The following is a 22,566-nucleotide window of genomic DNA, read 5'->3' on the forward strand; positions in this document are numbered from 1 at the left end:
GAGTACAACCCCTCTACAGGTAGGTAGTCTGGAGTACAACCCCTCTACAGGTAGGTAGTCTGGAGTACAACCCCTCTACAGGTAGGTAGTCTGGAGTACAACCCCCTCTACAGGTAGGTAGTCTGGAGTACAACCCCTCTACAGGTAGGTAGTCTGGAGTACAACCCCTCTACAGGTAGGTAGTCTGTTCCTGGGGAGTACAACTCCTCTACAGGTAGGTAGTCTGGAGTACAACCCCTCTACAGGTAGGTAGTCTGGAGTACAACCCCTCTACAGGTAGGTAGTCTGGAGTACAGCCCCTCTATTGGTTGGTAGTCTGTGTTTAGGAGGATGAAGGTTGGGAAATACGTCCCCTTTATACAGTTAATGCAGTTTACTGTAGGAAATGTTCACAGGGAAGCAGCCAATGGAACAAGAGTATTTGACGCCATCCCAGGGGAATGTCTTCGGGATTTAATCTGCGGGTTTGATGAGACTGTCTGTGAAAGTGTCCCGAGTGGCCATCCTATTCCCTACATAGTGCACTACTTTTGAACAAAGCACTATGGGGCCCTGGTCAAATGTAGTGCACTATGTAGGGAATAGGGTGTAACATTTGGCACATATCCTGTTGATTCCTAAAGAGCGCTGGAGCAGGTAATCAGACTATTCCAACGTGGAGCCATGTGGGTTGGCAGAGTTGACTGACACCGCCATAAATTGATTAACGAGAAAATAAAGTGTGCAAAATTCATACACTTGAATGTGTCCAAAAAAAAAAAATGGCCCCCTTATTCTCTATTCTCCCACTTTAAGGTCTGGTCAAAAATAGTGTACTATATAGGGGAATAGGGTGCCATTTGGTACTCAAACACATTGACTGGTGACATGCAAGTAACTCATGTGTGTCAAATGCAATGAGACATTTAGTAATAGAGGATCAACTATTTAATGAATTCTTGATTAAGTTTAATTAATTATGTAGCTGTTTATCTCAATGCAATCAGAAGTGAAAAGCATGAAAGACACAGACTTTCAGTAAACACACATTAAACCAATTCCCAGCAAGGGGTCTGTTCATTTGGCACCGAAATGAGAAGAAACAACCCAGACTGAAACAGTGAGGGACTACCTGGAGTCAATAAGAAACGTTTGGCTATCGTAGAATGGTTTAAAACATGTGTTTTTAAATGTTTTTTCCGTTGAGTGTCCGAATGAACAGGAACATTTTGGTCATTTAGCAAGACACGCTTATCCTGAGTGACTTGCTCAACGAGGGCAGATAAATAACAACATCTCACAGTCATAGCAGTAAAACGGTTTTGTGACCTTACTGATCATTTTGTTGTTGTTCAGGCCCACTACTTGAAAATATATTTTAGTTAAATACATTACAAAAACACAAGTACTTTGTAGTTTATTTTTGATACATTGATATTTACGGTATTTTATATGTCTATATTATAATTTTATTTTGACATTTTTGCCCATACCTGATTATAGTTCTATCATATGAACCAATAAGAGAAGGTGTTTCACACAGTGAACCAATAAGAGAAGGTGTTTCACACAGTGAACCAATAAGAGAAGGTGTTACACACAGTGAACCAATAAGAGAAGGTGTTTCACACAGTGAACCAATAAGATAAGTGAGTGTTTCACACAGTGAACCAATAGGAGAAGGTGTTTCACACAGTGAACCAATAGGAGAAGGTGTTTCACACAGTGAACCAATAGGAGAAGGTGCTTTACACAGTGAACCAATAAGAGAAGGTGTTTCACACAGTGAACCAATAGGAGAAGGTGCTTTACACAGTGACAGACAGCAACATTGACGAATACGCTGATTCGGTGTGCGAGTTCATTAGAACGTGCGTTGAAGATGTCGTTCCCATAGCAACGATTAAAACATTCCCTAACCAGAAACCGTGGATTGATGGCAGCATTCGCATGAAACTGAAAGCACGAACCACTGCTTTTAATCAGGGCAAGGTGACTGGTAACATGACTGAATACAAACAGTGCAGCTATTCCCTCCGCAAGGCTATCAAACAAGCTAAGCGCCAGTACAGAGACAAAGTAGAATCTCAATTCAACGGCTCAGACACAAGAGGCATGTGGCAGGGTCTACAGTCAATCACGGACTACAGGAAGAAACCCAGCCCAGTCACGGACCAGGATGTCTTGCTCCCAGGCAGACTAAATAACTTTTTTGCCCGCTTTGAGGACAATACAGTGCCACTGACACGGCCTGCAACGAAAACATGCGGTCTCTCCTTCACTGCAGCCAAAGTGAGTAAGACATTTAAACGTGTTAACCCTCGCAAGGCTGCAGGCCCAGACGGCATCCCCAGCCGCGCCCTCAGAGCATGCGCAGACCAGCTGGCCGGTGTGTTTACGGACATATTCAATCAATCCCTATACCAGTCTGCTGTTCCCACATGCTTCAAGAGGGCCACCATTGTTCCTGTTCCCAAGAAAGCTAAGGTAACTGAGCTAAACGACTACCGCCCCGTAGCACTCACTTCCGTCATCATGAAGTGCTTTGAGAGACTAGTCAAGGACCATATCACCTCCACCCTACCTGACACCCTAGACCCACTCCAATTTGCTTACCGCCCAAATAGGTCCACAGACGATGCAATCTCAACCACACTGCACACTGCCCTAACCCATCTGGACAAGAGGAATACCTATGTGAGAATGCTCTTCATCGATTACAGCTCGGCATTTAACACCATAGTACCCTCCAAGCTCGTCATCAAGCTCGAGACCCTGGGTCTCGACCCCGCCCTGTGCAACTGGGTACTGGACTTCCTGACGGGCCGCCCCCAGGTGGTGAGGGTAGGCAACAACATCTCCACCCCGCTGATCCTCAACACTGGGGCCCCACAAGGGTGCGTTCTGAGCCCTCTCCTGTACTCCCTGTTCACCAATGACTGCGTGGCCATGCACACTCCAACTCAATCATGCACACTCCAACTCAATCATCAAGTTTGCGGACGACACAACAGTAGTAGGCTTGATTACCAACAACAACTGCAGGGAGGCTGCAGGGAGGAGGTGAGGGCCCTCGGAGTGTGGTGTCAGGAAAATAACCTCACACTCAATGTTAACAAAACTAATGAGATGATTGTGGACTTCAGGAAACAGCAGAGGGAACACCCCCCTATCCACATCGATGGAACAGTAGTGGAGAGGGTAGTAAGTTTTAAGTTCCTCGGCATACACATCACAGACAAACTGAATTGGTCCACTCACACAGACAGCATCGTGAAGAAGGCGCAGCAGCGCCTCTTCAACCTCAAGAGGCAGAAGAAATTTGGCTTGTCACCAAAAGCACTCACAAACTTCTACAGATGCACAATCGAGAGCATCCTGGTGGGCTGTATCACCGCCTGGTACGGCAACTGCTCCGCCCACAACCGTACGGCTCTCCAGAGGGTAGTGAGGTCTGCACAACGCATCACCGGGGGCAAACTACCTGCCCTCCAGGACACCTACACCACCCGATGTTACAGGAAGGCCATAAAGATCGTCAAGGACAACAACCACCCGAGCCACTGCCTGTTCACCCCGCTATCATCCAGAAGGCGAGGTCAGTACAGGCGCATCAAAGCTGGGACCGAGAGACTGAAAAACAGCTTCTATCTCAAGGCCATCAGACTGTTAAACAGCAACCACTATCACTGAGTGGCCGCTCCCAACACACTGACTCAACTCCAGCCACTTTAATAATGGGAATTGATGGGAAATGATGTAAAATATATCACTAGCCACTTTAAACAATGCTACCTAATATAATGTTTACATACCCTACATTATTCATCTCATATGTATACGTATATACTGTACTCTATATCATCGACTGCATCCTTATGTAATACATGTATCACTAGCCACTTTAACTATGCCACTTGGTTTACATACTTATCTCATATGTATATACTGTACTCGATATCATCTACTGTATCTTGCCTATGCTGCTCTGTACCATCACTCATTCATATATCCTTATGTACATATTCTTTATCCCCTTACACTGTGTATAAGACAGTAGTTTTGGAATTGTTAGTTAGATTACTTGCTCGTTATTACTGCATTGTCGGAACTAGAAGCACAAGCATTTCGCTACACTCGCATTAACATCTGCTAACCATGTGTATGTGACAAATAAATTTGATTTGTTTTGATTTGAACAAATAAGAGTGAGTGTTTCTCACAGTGAACCAATAAGAGTGAGTGTTTCTCACAGTGAACCAATAAGAGTGAGTGTTTCTCACAGTGAACCAATAAGAGTGAGTGTTTCTCACAGTGAACCAATAAGAGTGAGTGTTTCTCACAGTGAACCAATAAGAGTGAGTGTTTCTCACAGTGAACCAATAAGAGTGAGTGTTTCTCACAGTGAACCAATAAGAGTGAGTGTTTCTCACAGTGAACCAATAAGAGTGAGTGTTTCTCACAGTGAACAAATAAGAGTGAGTGTTTCTCACAGTGAACCAATAAGAGTGAGTGTTTCTCACAGTGAACCAATAAGAGTGAGTGTTTCTCACAGTGAACCAATAAGAGTGAGTGTAGTTCTGACGTACCATCAGATAGCGTGGTGATGCTCATGTCCTCTGTGGTGACCCCAGGGCCATAACGGTTCAATGCCAAGACACGCAACGAGTACTCTGTGAATTTCTTCAGCCCCTCCATCTTATAACTCTGCCCGTTCACCTCCACACTCTGAAACACAAAGAGACAGAGAGATATGTGCTTTATTCAACCAGAGAGAGAGAGAAGAAAGACAGAGAGAGAAAGAGAGAGAAAGAGAGAGACTAGAGAGAAGAAAGAGAGTAGAGAGAGAGAGAAGAGAGAGAGATCGTAGAGAGAGAGAGAAAAGAGAGAGTGTAGAGAGAGAGAGAGAGAGAGAGAGAGTTTAAAAACAACTTTATTGGATCTAAACCCAGAAACACAATAAACACTATAAACACTCAAACAAACAAAAACATGGTTAAACATCAACACAACACCAGATCTTCCTCCACCTAACTAAACACAACAGCCTCTGAATAACACATATAATCATAAACAGTCCAATGTTATTAACAATTTTGTAATAGGCAAACTCATCCCTCAGTCTCACTGTCAGCATCCCCTCCAGCATACCCACCACGTCCACCGACCCCTGTCCCCGAACACCATTCTTTTGTCTTCCATATTACTAATTTAGCTGCCCCCTGACACAAAGTTAAGAGAACTACACCCCTTCGACTAAACCTGTACTTTAGCCCAAATATAAACAGTTGGGAAGAAAAAACCTCTCCCAGAGCTGAGAACCAAGTAGTGATCAGGTCAATCATCCCGACCAACCTGGGACACTGTCAGAATAGATGTGCCAGAGTTTCAGACTCAGCACAGAATGGACATCCCTCCCCAACAGTAGGATCCAGGTGTACCAGATGCAGAATGGACACCCATCCCCAACAGTAGGATCCAGGTGTACCAGATGCAGAATGGACACCCCTCCCCAACAGTAGGATCCAGGTGTACCAGATGCAGAATGGACACCCCTCCCCAACAGTAGGGTCCAGGTGTACCAGATGCATATTGGTAGCTCTGGCTCCATGTATTATCCTCCATTGGAGGTGAGCTGTGCTCTTTTCAATAGGCAGTTTATATAAAGATCGCCAACAGCCTCTTGGGGAGGCACCTGGACCAAACTCCCCCGTCCACCTCGTGGATTTGACCTCTTCCAGGGTAGAAGCATGAGACACTATTACACATATTATGTACATGGCCTTCTTCCCCAGCTCCTTGATCTCCCCAAGCTCCTTGATCTCCCCAAGCTCCTTGATCTCCCCCAGCTCCTTGAACTCCTCCAGAGCCTTGAACTCCCCCATCTCCTTGAACTCCCAAAGCTCCTTGAACTCCCCAAGCTCCTTGAACTCCCCCAGCTCCTTGAACTCCCCAGCTCCTTGATCTCCCCAGCTGCTTGAACTCCCCATCTCCTTGAACTCCCCCTATCCTTGAACTCCCCATCTCCTTGATCTCCCCAGAGCCTTGATCTCCCCAGCTCCATGAACTCTCCAAGCTCCTTGATCTCCCCATCTCCTTGATCTCCCCAGAGCCTTGATCTCCCCCAACTCCATGAACTCTCCAAGCTCCATGATCTCCCCAGCTCCTTGAACTCCCCAAGCTCCTTGATCTCCCCAGCTCCTTGAACTCCCCCAGGTCCTTGATCTCCCCAGCTCCTTGAACTCCCCCAGCTACTTGATCTTCCCCAGCTCCTTGAACTCCCCAACTCCTTGATCTCCCCAAGCTCCTTGATCCTCCCCAGCTCCTTGAACTCCCAAAGCTCCTTGATCTTCCCCAGCTCCTTGAACTCCCCAGCTCCTTGAACTCCCCATCTCCTTGAACTCCCAAAGCTCCTTGAACTCCCCAAGCTCCTTGAACTCCCCATCTCCTTGAACTCCCCAGCTCCTTGATCTCCCCCATCTGCTTGAACTCCCACATCTCCTTGTACTCCCCAGCTCCCTGAACGCCCCCATCTCCTTGAACTCCCCAGCTCCTTGATCTTCCCCAGCTCCTTGAACTTCCCCAGCTCCTTGAACTCCCCCAGCTCCTTGAACCTCCCCAGCTCCGGGGTATGGAAGGAAAGCAGCATCCCCACATCCTCCTCTAATGCCCCCACTGCAGCACTAACAATCAACACATCATCCAGACCCTCCATCCTCCTCTAATGACCCCCCCGCCCCACCACAGCACTAACATTCAACACGTCACCCAGACCCGCCATCCACCAATAAGAATTGGAAGTATCAGTCACATACTGCCGATGAAGTACTGACAAGGAATCACAGACCTCAGAGACGACCTTCCTCAGTAGTCGAGATAATCGGTTCCCCGCACTTTCTCCCAGCTCCTCCAACGATCTGCTCCTGCTCCGCATCAGATGACCCAGCCTGGTACACCCCACGCCTAACAGGCATGAACATAGGCTAGCTGAACCCAGAGCACGGGACTGGTGGCAGTGTTGTAAAAAAGAAGCTCTTCAAAAAGCCACATCCCTGGTGGCGTGCCGGCCTTACGGGATATATTGAAAACTCTCCAAGCCTGCATAACAGACTCATGGAATGGAGTCAGGTCAGACACATCACCCCCCTCTAGCTTTAAGAGGAAAAGGTGCTTGTCGAAGCCCAAACAGCCCACTCGCCTCATCACTGTGTAGGCTGTGGCAACCCATTTAAAATGTAAAATGTCACTGTACAACAGTCTCTGGGCTGCTAGAACAGTCACTGTACAACAGACTCTGGGCTGCTAGAACCATCAAAGTACAACAGTCTCTGGGCTGCTAGAACAGTCACTGTACAACAGTCTCTGGGCTGCTAGAACCATCACTGTACAACAGTCTCTGGGCTGCTAGAACCATCAAAGTACAACAGTCTCTGGGCTGCTAGAACAGTCACTGTACAAGAGTCTCTGGGCTGCTAGAACCATCAAAGTACAACAGTCTCTGGGCTGCTAGAACCATCACAGTACAACAGTCTCTGGGCTGCTAGAACCATCACTGTACAACAGTCTCAGGGCTGCTAGAACCGTCAAAGTACAACAGTCTCTGGGCTGCTAGAACCGTCAAAGTACAACAGTCTCAGGGCTGCTAGAACCATCACTGTACAACAGTCTCAGGGCTGCTAGAACCGTCAAAGTACAACAGTCTCTGGGCTGCTAGAACCATCACTCTACAACAGTCTCAGGGCTGCTAGAACCGTCAAAGTACAACAGTCTCAGGGCTGCTAGAACCGTCAAAGTACAACAGTCTCAGGGCTGCTAGAACTGTCAAAGTACAACAGTCTCTGGGCTGCTAGAACCATCACTCTACAACAGTCTCTGGGCTGCTAGAACAGTCACTGTACAACAGTCTCTGGGCTGCTAGAACCATCACTGTACAACAGTCTCTGGGCTGCTAGAACCATCACTGTACAACAGTCTCTGGGCTGCTAGAACCATCACTCTACAACAGTCTCTGGGCTGCTAGAACCATCAAAGTACAACAATCTCTGGGCTGCTAGAACCGTCACAGTACAACAGTCTCTGGGCTGCTAGATCAGTCACAGTACAACAGTCTCTGGGCTGCTTGAAGTCGGAAAGCCATGATCCTAGAGGAAATGTCCACCAGGCCTTGCCCACCTCGTGTATTGGCAGGTACAGGGCTTCTGCTTTAATCCAGTGTTGTCCAGACCAGAAGAAATTGACAAGAGTCCTCTGAAGCTTTTGTATCAGACCCCCTGGTGGCTGTACAATCATTAGTCTGAGCCACAGGGTAGAGATGGCTGGGTTATTAGCTACCAGCACACTTCCCCTGTGAGACAGCTGGGGTAGCACTCATTTACACCTAGACAATCTGCACACACCTTCTCCACGACACCCTCCCAGTAATTTTTTTAAAATACATCGGAGCCAAGAAAATCCCCCAGAGTCTCTCCAAGAAAACCCCCCATCCCATCTCTACCCCACTGAAGCCCCCCTGGTAACCGTGGAGTGGACCCTATCTGAATCCCCCCTGGTAACCGTGGAGAGAACCCTTGAAGCTGATCTGGTAACCATGGAGAGGACCCTACCTGAAACTGACCTGGAACCATGGAGAGGACCCTATCTGTCCTGGTAACCATGGAGAGGACCTTCTGAAGACCCCTGGTAACCGTGGAGTTGACCCTGTCTGAAGCCCCCTGGTAACCATGGAGAGGACCCTTCTGAAGACCCCTGGTAACCAGTGGACCCTATCTGAAGACCCCTGGTAACCAGAGGACCCTATCTGAAGACCCCTGGTAACCATGGAGAGGACCTATCTGAAGCCCCCTAGTATCCATGGAGAGGACCCTATCTGAAGCCCCCTGGTAACCGTGGAGAGAACCCTATAAGAAGCTGATCTGGTAACCATGGAGAGGACCCTATCTGAAGCTGACCTGGTAACCATGGAGAGGACCCTTTCTGAAGCCCCCCTGGTAACCGTGGAGTTGACCCTATCTGAAGACCCCTGGTAACCATGGAGAGGACCCTATCTGAAGACCCCTGGTAACCATGCAGAGGACCCTATCTGAAGACCCCTGGTAACCGTGGAGTGGACCCTATCTGAAGACCCCTGGTAACCATGGAGAGGACCCTATCTGAAGACCCCTGGTAACCGTGGAGAGGACCCTATCTGAAGCTGACCTGGTAACCATGGAGAGGACCCTTTCCCCCCTGGTAACCGTGGAGTTGACCCCGTTAAAACTGTGGAGAGGACCCTATCTGAAGACCCCTGGTAACCGTGGAGTGGACCCTATCTGAAGACCCCTGGTAACCGTGGAGTGGACCCTATCTGAAGACACCTGGTAACCGTGGAGAGGACCCTATCTGAAGCCCCCCTGGTAACCATGGAGAGGACCCTATCTGAAGACCCCTGGTAACCGTGGAGATGACCCTATCTGAAGACCCCTGGTAACCATGGAGAGGACCCTATCTGAAGACCCCTGGTAACCATGGAGTTGACCCCGTCTGAAGCCCCCCTGGTAACTGTGGAGAGGACCCTATCTGATGACCCCTGGTAACCATGGAGAGGACCCTATCTGAAGATCCCTGGTAACCGTGGAGTGGACCCTATCTGAAGACCCCTGGTAACCGTGGAGAGGACCCTATCTGAAGACCCCTGGTAACTGTGGAGAGGACCCTATCTGAAAACCCCTGGTAACCATGGAGAGGACCCTATCTGAAGCCCCCTGGTAACCATGGAGAGGACCCTATCTGAAGCCCCCCTGGTAACCGTGGAGATAACCCTATATGAAGCTGAATCTAGTAACCATGGAGAGGACCCTATCTGAAGCTGACCTGGTAACCATGGAGAGTACCCTTTCTGAAGCCCCCCTGGTAACCGTGGAGTTGACCCCGTCTGAAGCCCCCCTGGTAACTGTGGAGAGGACCCTATCTGAAGACCCCTGGTAACCATGCAGAGGACCCTATCTGAAGACCCCTGGTAACCATGGAGAGGACCCTATCTGAAGCCCCCTGGTAACCATGGAGAGGACCCTATCTGAAGACCCCTGGTAACCGTGGAGAGGACCCTATCTGAAGCCCCCCTGGTAACCATGGAGAGGACCCTATCTGAAGCCCCCCTGGTAACCATGGAGAGGACCCTATCTGAAGCCCCCCTGGTAACCACGGAGAGGACCCTATCTGAAGCTGTCATGCCCACAAAGGTTCAGTCTTTCCCCAGTTGACTCTAGCTGAGGAGGCCCTCTCATACACCTTTAAAGCGTTTGAGAACCTTAACATCCTCACCCCCTGTAATAAAAACTATCACGTCATCTGCATACGCAGACAGTGCTATCGTGGGACCCTTCATTACACCTGGCACAGAGAAACCAGTAAGCTTCACTCTTAAAAAACAAAGCATTGGTTCAATTGCCAATATAACTGTCCTGATATTGGGCATCCCTCCCTAATACCCCTTCGGCCGGGGATGGGGCAACTCAAACCACCCCCCACCTTCACCATACACGAGGCCCCAGCATACAGTAAACTCGTCCAAGACAACAAAAAAAACATCCCCAAACCCAAAGGCTTTCATTGTTTTGAACAAGTACTGGTGGTCCACACGGTCAAAAGCCTTCTCCTGATCCAAAGAAAGTAAACCCACATTTACATCAGACAGTTTACAAAATGTCTAAAACATCTCTTATCAGACACAAGTTATCAACTATAGAGTGATCAGGTACACAGTCAGACTGGTCCTTGTGGACCAACAGCCCCAGATATTCTTTCAACCTGTTTGAGAGACATTTAGATATAGTTTTATATTCTGCACACAGCAATTGCAACAGGACGGCAGTTTTTTTAAAGAGCCAAACATGAACATGAACACGAAAGCACCGCACGTTGACAGGATACAGGAAGAGAACCTTTGTGAAAAGATTCACACACCATTTCATAAAAATCCTCCCCAATAGACCCCCAAAAGTGCTGTTATAAAACTCAGATGGTAAATCATCGATGCCAGGGGATCGGCCTGTTGAGAGCTGCATAACTGCTGTGGAGTAATGTGATCACAATCCTCTGCCTTATCGAGGGCAGAGTAGAAATCCCCGGCATGTTGGCACATCTCACCGTCATCCGTGGTCACCTTCCCACCAGGGAGACGAAGGCATACTGTCTGTTTGCATTGCAATGTCCATTGTCCTAGTGGTTAAAAAAAACAGCGATAGGATCGTCCATATCCTTGAGGGAAGCAAAACGAGACCTAATCAAGGCACCCTCATTCTTTCATGTAGAAACGACCTCAGTTCATGTCTCTTGTCCTGTAAGTTCGTGACTAGTCCGGGGTCGTTCTGAGTGAGCAGCTTCAATTCAATAGATTTGATGTCCTGTTCCCAGGTCTGTCGTTCTGCCCCTGAACAAGGCAGTTAACCCACTGTTCCCAGGTTGGCCGTCATTGTAAATGAGAATTTGTTCTTAACTGACTTGCCTAGTTAAATAAAAGGTTAAATAAATAAATAATTTAAACTCCGTTAATAGACCAGACAGACAAATTGCTGATCGCAGGTGAGGTTCTTCAGCAGTGTGGTCAACATTAAAATCCACTGTACAGTTCCAGTCACCCCCTAAAACCATCCACCCCTCTTGGTCACACTGTCTTAAGGTTTCCTTTATTTGACCAAATACAACAATACGCTCTGTACCCTCATTAGAACAATAAATACAAGTACACGTTTGTTTGAAAACATAACATCCGCCTTGACCAATAAAACCCGACCCTTGACAATCTCTGTTGTAGATACCACAGTCACCCCTAAGCCTGAGGAAAACAAAATTGACACCCCAGCACTGAAATTAGTACCATGACTGAGTATATGCTGCCCCTCCCACCACATACCCCAGTTAACCTCATTATCCTCATCACTATGTATCTCCTGTAGAAGTCAACCTCATTATCCTCATCACTGGGTCTCCTGTAGAAGTCAACCTCATTAGCCTCATCGCCATGTGTCTCCTGTAGAAGTCAACCTCATTATCCTCATCACTTGGTCTCCTGTAGAAGTCAACCTCACTAGCCTCATCACTATGTGTCTCCTGTAGAAGTCAACCTCATTATCCTCATCACTGGGTCTCCTGTAGAAGTCAACCTCATTAGCCTCATCAATATGTGTCTCCTATAGAAGCCCACCTCATTAGCCTCATCACTATGTGTCTTCTGTAGAAGTCAACCTCATTATCCTCATCACTGGGTCTCCTGTAGAAGTCAACCTCATTAGCCTCATCACTATGTGTCTCCTATAGAAGCCCACCTCATTAGCCTCATCACTATGTGTCTTCTGTAGAAGTCAACCTCATTATCCTCATCACTGGGTCTCCTGTAGAAGTCAACCTCCTTATCCTCATCACTGGGTCTCCTGTAGAAGTCCACCTCATCACTATGTATCTCCTGTAGAAGTCAACCTCATTAGCCTCATCACTGGGTCTCCTGTAGAAGTCAACCTCATTAGCCTCATCACTATGTTTCTCCTATAGAAGCCCACCTCATTAGCCTCATCACTATGTATCTCCTGTAGAAGTCAACCTCATTATCCTCATCACTGGGTCTCCTGTACGCCATGCTCAAGTCAACCTCCTTATCCTCATCACTGGGTCTCCTGTGAAACCACCTCATCACTATGTATCTCCTGTAGAAGTCAACCTCATTAGCCTCATCACTGGGTCTCCTGTAGAAGTCAACCTCATTAGCCTCATCAATATGTGTCTCCTATAGAAGCCCACCTCATTAGCCTCATCACTATGTGTCTTCTGTAGAAGTCAACCTCATTATCCTCATCACTGGGTCTCCTGTAGAAGTCAACCTCCTTATCCTCATCACTGGGTCTCCTGTAGAAGTCCACCTCATCACTATGTATCTCCTGTAGAAGTCAACCTCATTAGCCTCAGAGCCGGGTGTTTGAAACGACATTACCTGTTTGAAAGCCAGGTGTTTGAAACGACATTACCTGTTTCAAAGCCAGGTGTTTGAAATGACATTACCTGTTTCAGAGCCGGGTGTTTGCAACCCAACAGGACAATCTTAATTGAACTTGAAAACTTCCCAAACGGCAATAATTCACACTCCAATAGCTCATTGGGAATAAACCTGTGGGACATTCGAATTCGTTACCTTTGTTGACAAGAAAAAAAGCGACGTAACTTTAATAAACATTCCTTTAAGAAGTACGCCATGCTCAACCATCTGATCAACCAGACACTCTTCTTTAAGAAGTACACCATGCTCAACCATCTGATCAACCAGACACTCTCCTTTAAGAAGTACGCCATGCTCAACCATCTGATCAACCAGACACTCTCCTTTAAGAAGTACACCATGCTCAACCATCTGATCAACCAGACACTCTCCTTTAAGAAGTACACCATGCTCAACCATCTGATCAACCAGACACTCTCCTTTAAGAAGTACACCATGCTCAACCATCTGATCAACCAGACACTCTCCTTTAAGAAGTACACCATGCTCAACCATCTGATCAACCAGACACTCTCCTTTAAGAAGTACGCCATGCTCAACCATCTGATCAACCAGACACTCTCCTTTAAGAAGTACACCATGCTCAACCATCTGATCAACCAGACACTCTCCTTTAAGAAGTACACCATGCTCAACCATCTGATCAACAAGACACTCTTCTTTAAGAAGTACGCCATGCTCAACCATCTGATCAACCAGACACTCTCCTTTAAGAAGTACACCATGCTCAACCATCTGATCAACCAGACACTCTCCTTTAAGAAGTACGCCATGCTCAACCATCTGATCAACCAGACACTCTCCTTTAAGAAGTACGCCATGCTCAACCATCTGATCAACCAGACACTCTCCTTTAAGAAGTACGCCATGCTCAACCATCTGATCAACCAGACACTCTCCTTTAAGAAGTACGCCATGCTCAACCATCTGATCAACCAGACACTCTCCTTTAAGAAGTACGCCATGCTCAACCATCTGATCAACCAGACACTCTCCTTTAAGAAGTACGCCATGCTCAACCATCTGATCAACCAGACACTCTCCTTTAAGAAGTACGCCATGCTCAACCATCTGATCAACCAGACACTCTCCTTTTTAAGAAGTACACCATGCTCAACCATCTGATCAACCAGACACTCTCCTTTAAGAAGTACACCATGCTCAACCATCTGATCAACCAGACACTCTCCTTTAAGAAGTACGCCATGCTCAACCATCTGATCAACCAGACTCTCCTTTAAGAAGTACACCATGCTCAACCATCTGATCAACCAGACACTCTCCTTTAAGAAGTACACCATGCTCAACCATCTGATCAACCAGACACTCTCCTTTAAGAAGTACACCATGCTCAACCATCTGATCAACCAGACACTCTCCTTTAAGAAGTACACCATGCTCAACCATCTGATCAACCAGACACTCTCCTTTAACGAAGTACACCATGCTCAACCATCTGATCAACCAGACACTCCTTTAAGTACGCCATGCTCAACCATCTGATCAACCAGACACTCTCCTTTAAGAAGTACGCCATGCTCAACCATCTGATCAACAAGACACTCTTCTTTAAGAAGTACACCATGCTCAACCATCTGATCAACCAGACACTCTCCTTTAAGAAGTACACCATGCTCAACCATCTGATCAACAAGACACTTCTTTAAGAAGTACGCCATGCTCAACCATCTGATCAACCAGACACTCTCCTTTAAGAAGTACACCATGCTCAACCATCTGATCAACCAGACACTCTCCTTTAAGAAGTACGCCATGCTCAACCATATGATCAACCAGACTCTCTCCTTTAAGAAGTACACCATGCTCAACCATCTGATCAACCAGACTCTCCTTTAAGAAGTACACCATGCTCAACCATCTGATCAACCAGACTCTCCTTTAAGAAGTACGCCATGCTCAACCATCTGATCAACCAGACACTCTTCTTTAAGAAGTACGCCATGCTCAACCATCTGATCAACCAGACACTCTTCTTTAAGAAGTACACCATGCTCAACCATCTGATCAACCAGACTCTCTTCTTTAAGAAGTACACCATGCTCAACCATCTGATCAACCAGACACTCTTCTTTAAGAAGTACACCATGCTCAACCATCTGATCAACCAGACACTCTTCTTTAAGAAGTACACCATGCTCAACCATCTGATCAACCAGACTCTCTTCTTTAAGAAGTACACCATGCTCAACCATCTGATCAACCAGACACTCTTCTTTAAGAAGTACGCCATGCTCAACCATCTGATCAACCAGACACTCTTCTTTAAGAAGTACGCAATGCTCAACCATCTGATCAACCAGACACTCTTCTTTAAGAAGTACGCCATGCTCAACCATCCGATCAACAAGACACTCTTCTTTAAGAAGTACACCATGCTCAACCATCTGATCAACAAGACACTCTTCTTTACGAAAAACCACCACTGCTTTATTAATCCGCGACGCATAAGCAACATTTTCAAAGCCTAGCTTCTCTCCTACGGCATGTGTACTGTAGGTGTGTAGCTTCAGTAACACACCTGAAGCCGTGCCGACGTGACAGGGACGGCTTGCCCATGTGGGTCGACATCCCAACCAAATCCAGGGCAATTCCAACAAGAAATACAATATACCTAATTCTACTACCAAAAAATAAAAAGGAAAACCACCAAGAAAGAAAACACAGAGGCGATCTAACTCACTCAATCAATTCCCAGCATGCACCAAACACTCCCAGCATGCAAAAAGAGAACGAGAAAGAGAGAGGGAAAGAGAAAGAGAAGTCCTCAGCCCCTGGTGTTAGTCTCCACAATTCAGAGGTTAAATGCCTACTCTTCGCAGATGACCTATGCCTGCTGTCAACCACAGAACATGGCCTACAGCAGAGCCTGGACCTGCTAGAGCAGTACTGTCAGATCTGGGCCCTGGCAGTAAACCCCCACAGAACATGGCCTACAGCAGAGCCTGGACCTGCTGGAGCAGTACTGTCAGACCTGGGCCCTGGCAGTAAACCCCCACAGCACATGGCCTACAGCAGAGCCTGGACCTGCTAGAGCAGTACTGCCAGACCTGGGCCTTGGCAGTAAAACCCCAAAAAGACTAAAATAATGATTTTCCAGAGAAGATCCAGATCTCTGGGAATAAGACCAAAGTTCACTACTGGTACAAAATATATAGAGTACTACACACACTACAATTACTGAGGTTAAAAATAAGCTCAACTGGACACCTTAATGAGGCAGTGAATGAACTGAGAGAGAAAGCACGCAGGGCATTCTACGCCATTAAAAAACTAATTCAAATTGAAATACCTATTAACATTTGGCTAAAACTAAATGGAATATGTCATTGAACCAATTGCACTTCATGGCAGAGAGGTGTGGGGTCCACTTGCAAAACAAGATTTCACCAAATGGGACAAACACCCCATTGAAACACTGCATGCAGAGTTCTGTAAAATTCTCCTACATGTCCAGAGGAAAACTACAAACAATGCTTGCAGGGCAGAATTAGGCCAATATCCACTAATAGTAAAAACTCAAAAAAGAGCAATTGAGTTTTGGAAACATCTATAATACAGTGACCCCTTCTCATATCATTACCAAGCCCTGCAATGCCAAGAGCTGAGCAAAGAAAAGAGTCCCCTCATCCAGCTGGTCCTGAGTTCACAAACCTTTTCTACTAACACACTGAAGCCTCAGGACCAGAACATCCAATCAATCAGAATAAACCAGATTACAACACAGTCAAAACAAAACTACATTGCTTATTGGGAAACACAAGCACAAACAGAGCAAAATGTAGTGCTATCTGGCCCTACTTCGTCAGTACACCGTGGCTAAATATTTTACCATGGTTACTGATCAAAACCTTAGATAAACCTTGACAAAGTACAGGCTCAGTGAGCACAGCCTTGCCATTGAGAATGGTAGACACAGGAAAACCTGGATCCCTGTAGAGGAAAGGCTGTGCAACCACTGCACAACAGCAGAACCTGAGACGGAGCTGCATTTCCTGACAGAATGTCAAAAATATAAAATCAGAGTAGGCTACCCGTCCTATTGGGGGAGGACGCAGAGAGCTGTGGGTTGGCAGCGCACTACATTGCTGCCTGCCATAAGATGAGGGACCGTGTCTGACAGACCAATCAACCTGCACATGACCTCTACTGTATGCTTATTGTTATAGTTAAATGTCTGGTTATTTTGACCCTTGGTTATTGTTGTTACTGTTGTCCTGTTGACAATTTTGATTATTATTATCTTCATATTGTAAATATCAAAAGTAAGCTTTGGCAATATGTACATTGTTACGCCATGCCAATAAAGCACATTGAATTTAATTGAATTGAGAGAGAGAGAGACAGAGAGAGAGACAGAGAGAGAGAGAGAGAGAGAGAGAGAGAGACAGAGAGAGAGACATAGAGAGAGACAGAGAGACAGAGATGGGGAGAGAGAGAGACAGAGAGAGAGAGAGAGACAGAGAGAGAGAGAGAGAGAGACAGAGAGAGAGACATAGAGAGAGACAGAGAGACAGAGATGGGGAGAGAGAGAGACAGAGAGAGAGAGAGAGAGACAGAGATGGGGAGAGAGAGAGACAGAGAGAGAGAGAGAGAGACAGAGAGAGACAGAGAGAGAGACATAGAGAGAGACAGAGAGACAGAGATGGGGAGAGAGAGAGACAGAGAGAGAGAGAGAGACAGAGAGAGAGAGACAGAGAGAGAGAGAGAGAGAGAGAGAGAGAGAGAGAGAGAGAGAGAGAGACAGAGAGAGAGAGAGACAGAGAGAGACAGAGAGAGACAGAGAGAGACAGAGAGAGAGACATAGAGAGAGACAGAGAGAGACAGAGAGAGACAGAGAGAGAGACATAGAGAGAGACAGAGAGACAGAGATGGGGAGAGAGAGAGACAGAGAGAGAGAGAGAGAGACAGAGAGAGAGAGAGAGAGAGAGACAGAGAGAGACAGAGACAGAGAGAGAGACATAGAGAGAGACAGAGAGACAGAGATAGGGAGAGAGAGAGACAGAGAGAGAGACATAGAGAGAGACAGAGAGACAGAGAGAGAGACATAGAGAGAGAGAGAGACAGAGAGAGAGAGAGACAGAGAGAGAGAGAGAGAGAGAGACAGAGAGACAGAGACAGAGACAGAGAGACAGAGAGAGAGACAGAGAGAGACAGAGAGACAGAGATAGGGAGAGAGAGAGACAGAGAGAGAGACATAGAGAGAGACAGAGAGACAGAGATAGGGAGAGAGAGAGACAGAGAGAGAGACATAGAGAGAGAGAGAGACAGAGATAGGGAGAGAGAGAGACAGAGACAGAAAGAGAGAGACAAAGAGAGAGACAAAGAGAGAGACAGAGAGACAGAGAGGGAGAGAGAGAGAGACAGAGAGAGACAAAGAGAGAGAGAGCATGAAATCCTATAAGAAACATGGTATAGAGGAGACTGACCCACTGGTTGTCCTCTAGGTTACAGAGAGCTGGTAGTCCCATCCACCACACTACCAGGTGGGTGGTACAGAGGAGACGGACCCACTGGTTGCCCTCTAGGTTACAGAGAGCTGGTAGTCCCATCCACCAAACTACCAGGTGTGAAACAGGGAAGAGACTCAGGGGGTATGCTAATTTGGTATAGAACAGACCTAACCCACTCCATTAAATTAATCAAAACTGGAACATTTTACATCTGGCTAGATATTAATAAGGAAATTATCTCAACAGAGAAAAATGTCCTCCTGTGTGCTACCTATATCCCCCCACTAGAATCCCCATACTTTAATGAAGACAGCTTCTCCATCCTGGAGGGGGAAATCAATCATTTCCAGGCCCAGGGACATGTATTAGTCTGTGGCGACCTAAATGCCAGAACTGAACCAGAACCTGACACCCTCAGCACACAGGGGGACAAACACCTGCCTGCAGGTGACAGCATTCCCTCCCCATATGCCGCCCCAGGCACAACTATGACAAAACAACCAACAAAAATGGGTCACAACTCCTGCAGCTCTGTCGCACGCTGGGTATGTACATAGTCAATGGTAGGTTTCGAGGGGACTCCTGTGGTAGGTACACATATAGCTCATCTCTTGGCAGTAGTACTGTAGACTACTTTATCACCGACCTCAACCCAGAGTCTCTCAGAGCATTCACAGTCAGCCTACTGACCTCAACCCAGAGTCTCTCAGAGCGTTCACAGTCAGCCTACTGACACCCATATCAGATCACAGCAACATCACAGTCAGCCCACTGACACCCCTATCAGACCACAGTCAGCCCACTGACACCCCTATCAGTCCACACTCAGGCCAGTGACACCCCTATCAGACCACAGTCAGACCACAGCAACATCACAGTCAGCCCACTGACACCCCTATCAGACCACAGTCAGCCCACTGACACCCCTATCAGACCACAGCAACATCACAGTCAGCCCACTGACACCCCTATCAGCCCACTGACACCCCTATCAGACCACAGTCAGCCCACTGACACCCCTATCAGACCACAGTCAGCCTACTGACACCCCTATCAGACCACAGTCAGCCCACTGACACCCCTATCAGACCACAGTCAGCCCACTGACACCCCTATCAGACCACAGTCAGCCTACTGACACCCCTATCAGACCACAGTCAGCCCACTGACACCCCTATCAGACCACAGTCAGCCCACTGACACCCCTATCAGACCACAGTCAGCCCACTGACACCCCTATCAGACCACAGTCAGCCCACTGACACCCCTATCAGACCACAGTCAGCCCACTGACAACCCTATCAGACCACAGTCAGCCCACTGACACCCCTATCAGACCACAGTCAGCCCACTGACACCCCTATCAGACCACACTCAGGCCAGTGACACCCCTATCAGACCACAGTCAGACCACAGCAACATCACAGTCAGCCCACTGACACCCCTATCAGACCACAGTCAGCCCACTGACACCCCTATCAGACCACAGCAACATCACAGTCAGCCCACTGACACCCCTATCAGCCCACAGTCAGCCCACTGACACCCCTATCAGACCACAGTCAGCCCACTGACACCCCTATCAGACCACAATCAGCCACTGACACCCCTATCAGACCACAGTCAGCCCACTGACACCCCTATCAGACCACAGTCAGCCCACTGACACCCCTATCAGACCACTGACACCCCTATCAGACCACAGTCAGCCCACTGACACCCCTATCAGACCACAGCAACATCACAGTCAGCCCACTGACACCCCTATCAGCCCACAGTCAGCCCACTGACACCCCTATCAGATCACAGTCAGCCCACTGACACCCCTATCAGACCACAGTCAGCCTACTGACACCCCTATCAGACCACAGTCAGCCCAATGACACCCCTATCAGACCACAGTCAGCCCACTAACACCCCTATCAGACCACAGTCAGCCCACTGACACCCCTATCAGACCACAGTCAGCCCACTGACACCCCTATCAGACCACAGTCAGCCCACTGACAACCCTATCAGACCACAGTCAGCCCACTGACACCCCTATCAAATCAAATCAAAATCAAATCAAATCAAATTTATTTATATAGCCCTTCGTACATCAGCTGATATCTCAAAGTGCTGTACAGAAACCCAGCCTAAAACCCCAAACAGACCACAGTCAGCCCACTGACAACCCTATCAGACCACACTCAGGCCAGTGACACCCCTATCAGTCCACAGTCAGACCACAGCAACATCACAGTCAGCCCACTGACACCCCTATCAGACCACAGTCAGCCCACTGACACCCCTATCAGACCACAGTCAGCCCACTGACACCCCTATCAGACCACAGCAACATCACAGTCAGCCCACTGACACCCCTATCAGACCACAGTCAGCCCACTGACACCCCTATCAGACCACAGTCAGCCCACTGACACCAATATCAGAACACAGTCAGCCCACTGACACCCCTATCAGACCACAGTCAGCCCACTGACACCCCTATCAGACCACAATAAGCCCACTGACACCCCTATCAGACCACAGCAACATCACAGTCAGCCCACCACCCACTGTTCTCAGTCAGAGGCAGCTGTCTATCGTTGTCTCTGACAATCAGAGGCAGCTGTCTATCGTTGTCTCTGACAATCAGAGGCAGCTGTCTATCGTTGTCTCTGATTGAGAACCAGACTTAGCCGTTTCCCACCTGTGTTTGTGGGTCGTTGTTTCCTGTTTCCTGTTTCCTGTTTTGCACCAGACAGAACTGTTTTGTTTGTTCTGCTTTGTTATTTTTTTGTTCTAATGTTCAGTTTTATTAAAATCATGAACACGTACCACGCTGCACCTTGGTCCTCTTCTTCAAACAGCCGTTACAAAACCTGTCCAACCAAAAACATAGCGATGCACAAAACCTAAGTATATGCCCTTAATTTGGTGAATCACTAAAACAACACAGAAATACTCCACGGAAAAAGAAGGAACAGCACATCAGAAATCAGCTCAATGTAATTGAAGAATCCATAGCATCTAACCACTTCTGGGGAAAATTGGAAAACACTAAACAAACAATAACGTGAAGAGTTATCTATCCAAAACGGAGATGGGTAAACCACTTCTCCAATCTTTTTGGCTCTATAACAAAGAACAAACAGCAAAAACATATACATGATCAAATACAGATCTTAGAATCAACTATTAAAGACCAGAACCCACTGGATCCAACCTGTGGTCTGTGGTGTTGATGGTATACTTAATGAAAGCTCTCAAGAGAAGACAGGCTATGTGCTCACTGCCCACAAAATGAGGTGGAAACTGAGCTGCACTTCCTAACCTCCTGCCCAATGTATGACCATATTAGAGACACATATTTCCCTCAGGTTACACAGATCCACAAAGAATTTGAAAACAAACCCAATTTTGATAAACTCCCATATCTACTGGGTGAAATACCAGTGTGACATCACAGCAGCAAGATTTGTGACCTGTTGCCACAAGAAAAGGTCAACCAGTGAAGAACAAACACCATTGTAAATACAACCCATATTTCTGTTGATTTACTAACTTTTTGCACATCGTTATGACACTGTATATAGACATAATATGACATTTGAAATGCCTTTATTCTTATGGAACTTCTGTGAGTGTAATATTTAATGTTTATTTAACTTTTATTCATCCATTTCACTTGCTTTGGCGATGCAAACATATGTTTCCCATGCCAATAAAGCCCCTTGAATTGAATTGAGAGAGAGAGAGAGACAGAGAGAGAGAGAGACAGAGAGAGAGGGAGGGAGAGACAGAGGGAGAGACAGAGAGAGAAACAGAGAGAGAGAGAGAGGGAAAGAGGGAGAGAGGGAGAGAGCGAGAGAGACAGAGAGAGAGAGAGGGAAAGAGAAAGAGGGAGGGAGAGAGAGAGGGAGAGACAGAGACAGAGAGAGACAGAGAGAGAGAGAGAGAGAGAGAGAGAGAGAGAGAGAGGGAAAGAGGGAGAGAGAGAGAGAGAGAGAGCGCGAGAGAGCGAGACAACACGCTGTTGCTCTTCTCTACATCACCCTGAGACTAGATGCTCCTGTGGTTTCTACACTGCAAGTGTTGTGTGTGTGT

At 47.2% G+C, this 22,566-nt stretch overlaps 1 protein-coding gene across 1 annotated transcript in view; it reads right to left on the reverse strand.

Annotated features, from left to right (window-relative positions):
* LOC112242007 (netrin receptor DCC-like) overlaps nucleotides 1-22,566 on the reverse strand; it is a 222,801-nt gene that overhangs the window by 63,205 nt on the left and 137,030 nt on the right. Inside the window, exon 10 of the mRNA XM_042302044.1 lies at nucleotides 4,569-4,707. Coding sequence (XP_042157978.1) covers nucleotides 4,569-4,707 — 139 coding nt within the window. The remainder of the gene's footprint in view (nucleotides 1-4,568; nucleotides 4,708-22,566) is intronic.

Source organism: Oncorhynchus tshawytscha, linkage group LG20, assembly GCF_018296145.1.
Source record: "Oncorhynchus tshawytscha isolate Ot180627B linkage group LG20, Otsh_v2.0, whole genome shotgun sequence".
NCBI classification, from domain to species: Eukaryota; Metazoa; Chordata; class Actinopteri; order Salmoniformes; family Salmonidae; genus Oncorhynchus; species Oncorhynchus tshawytscha.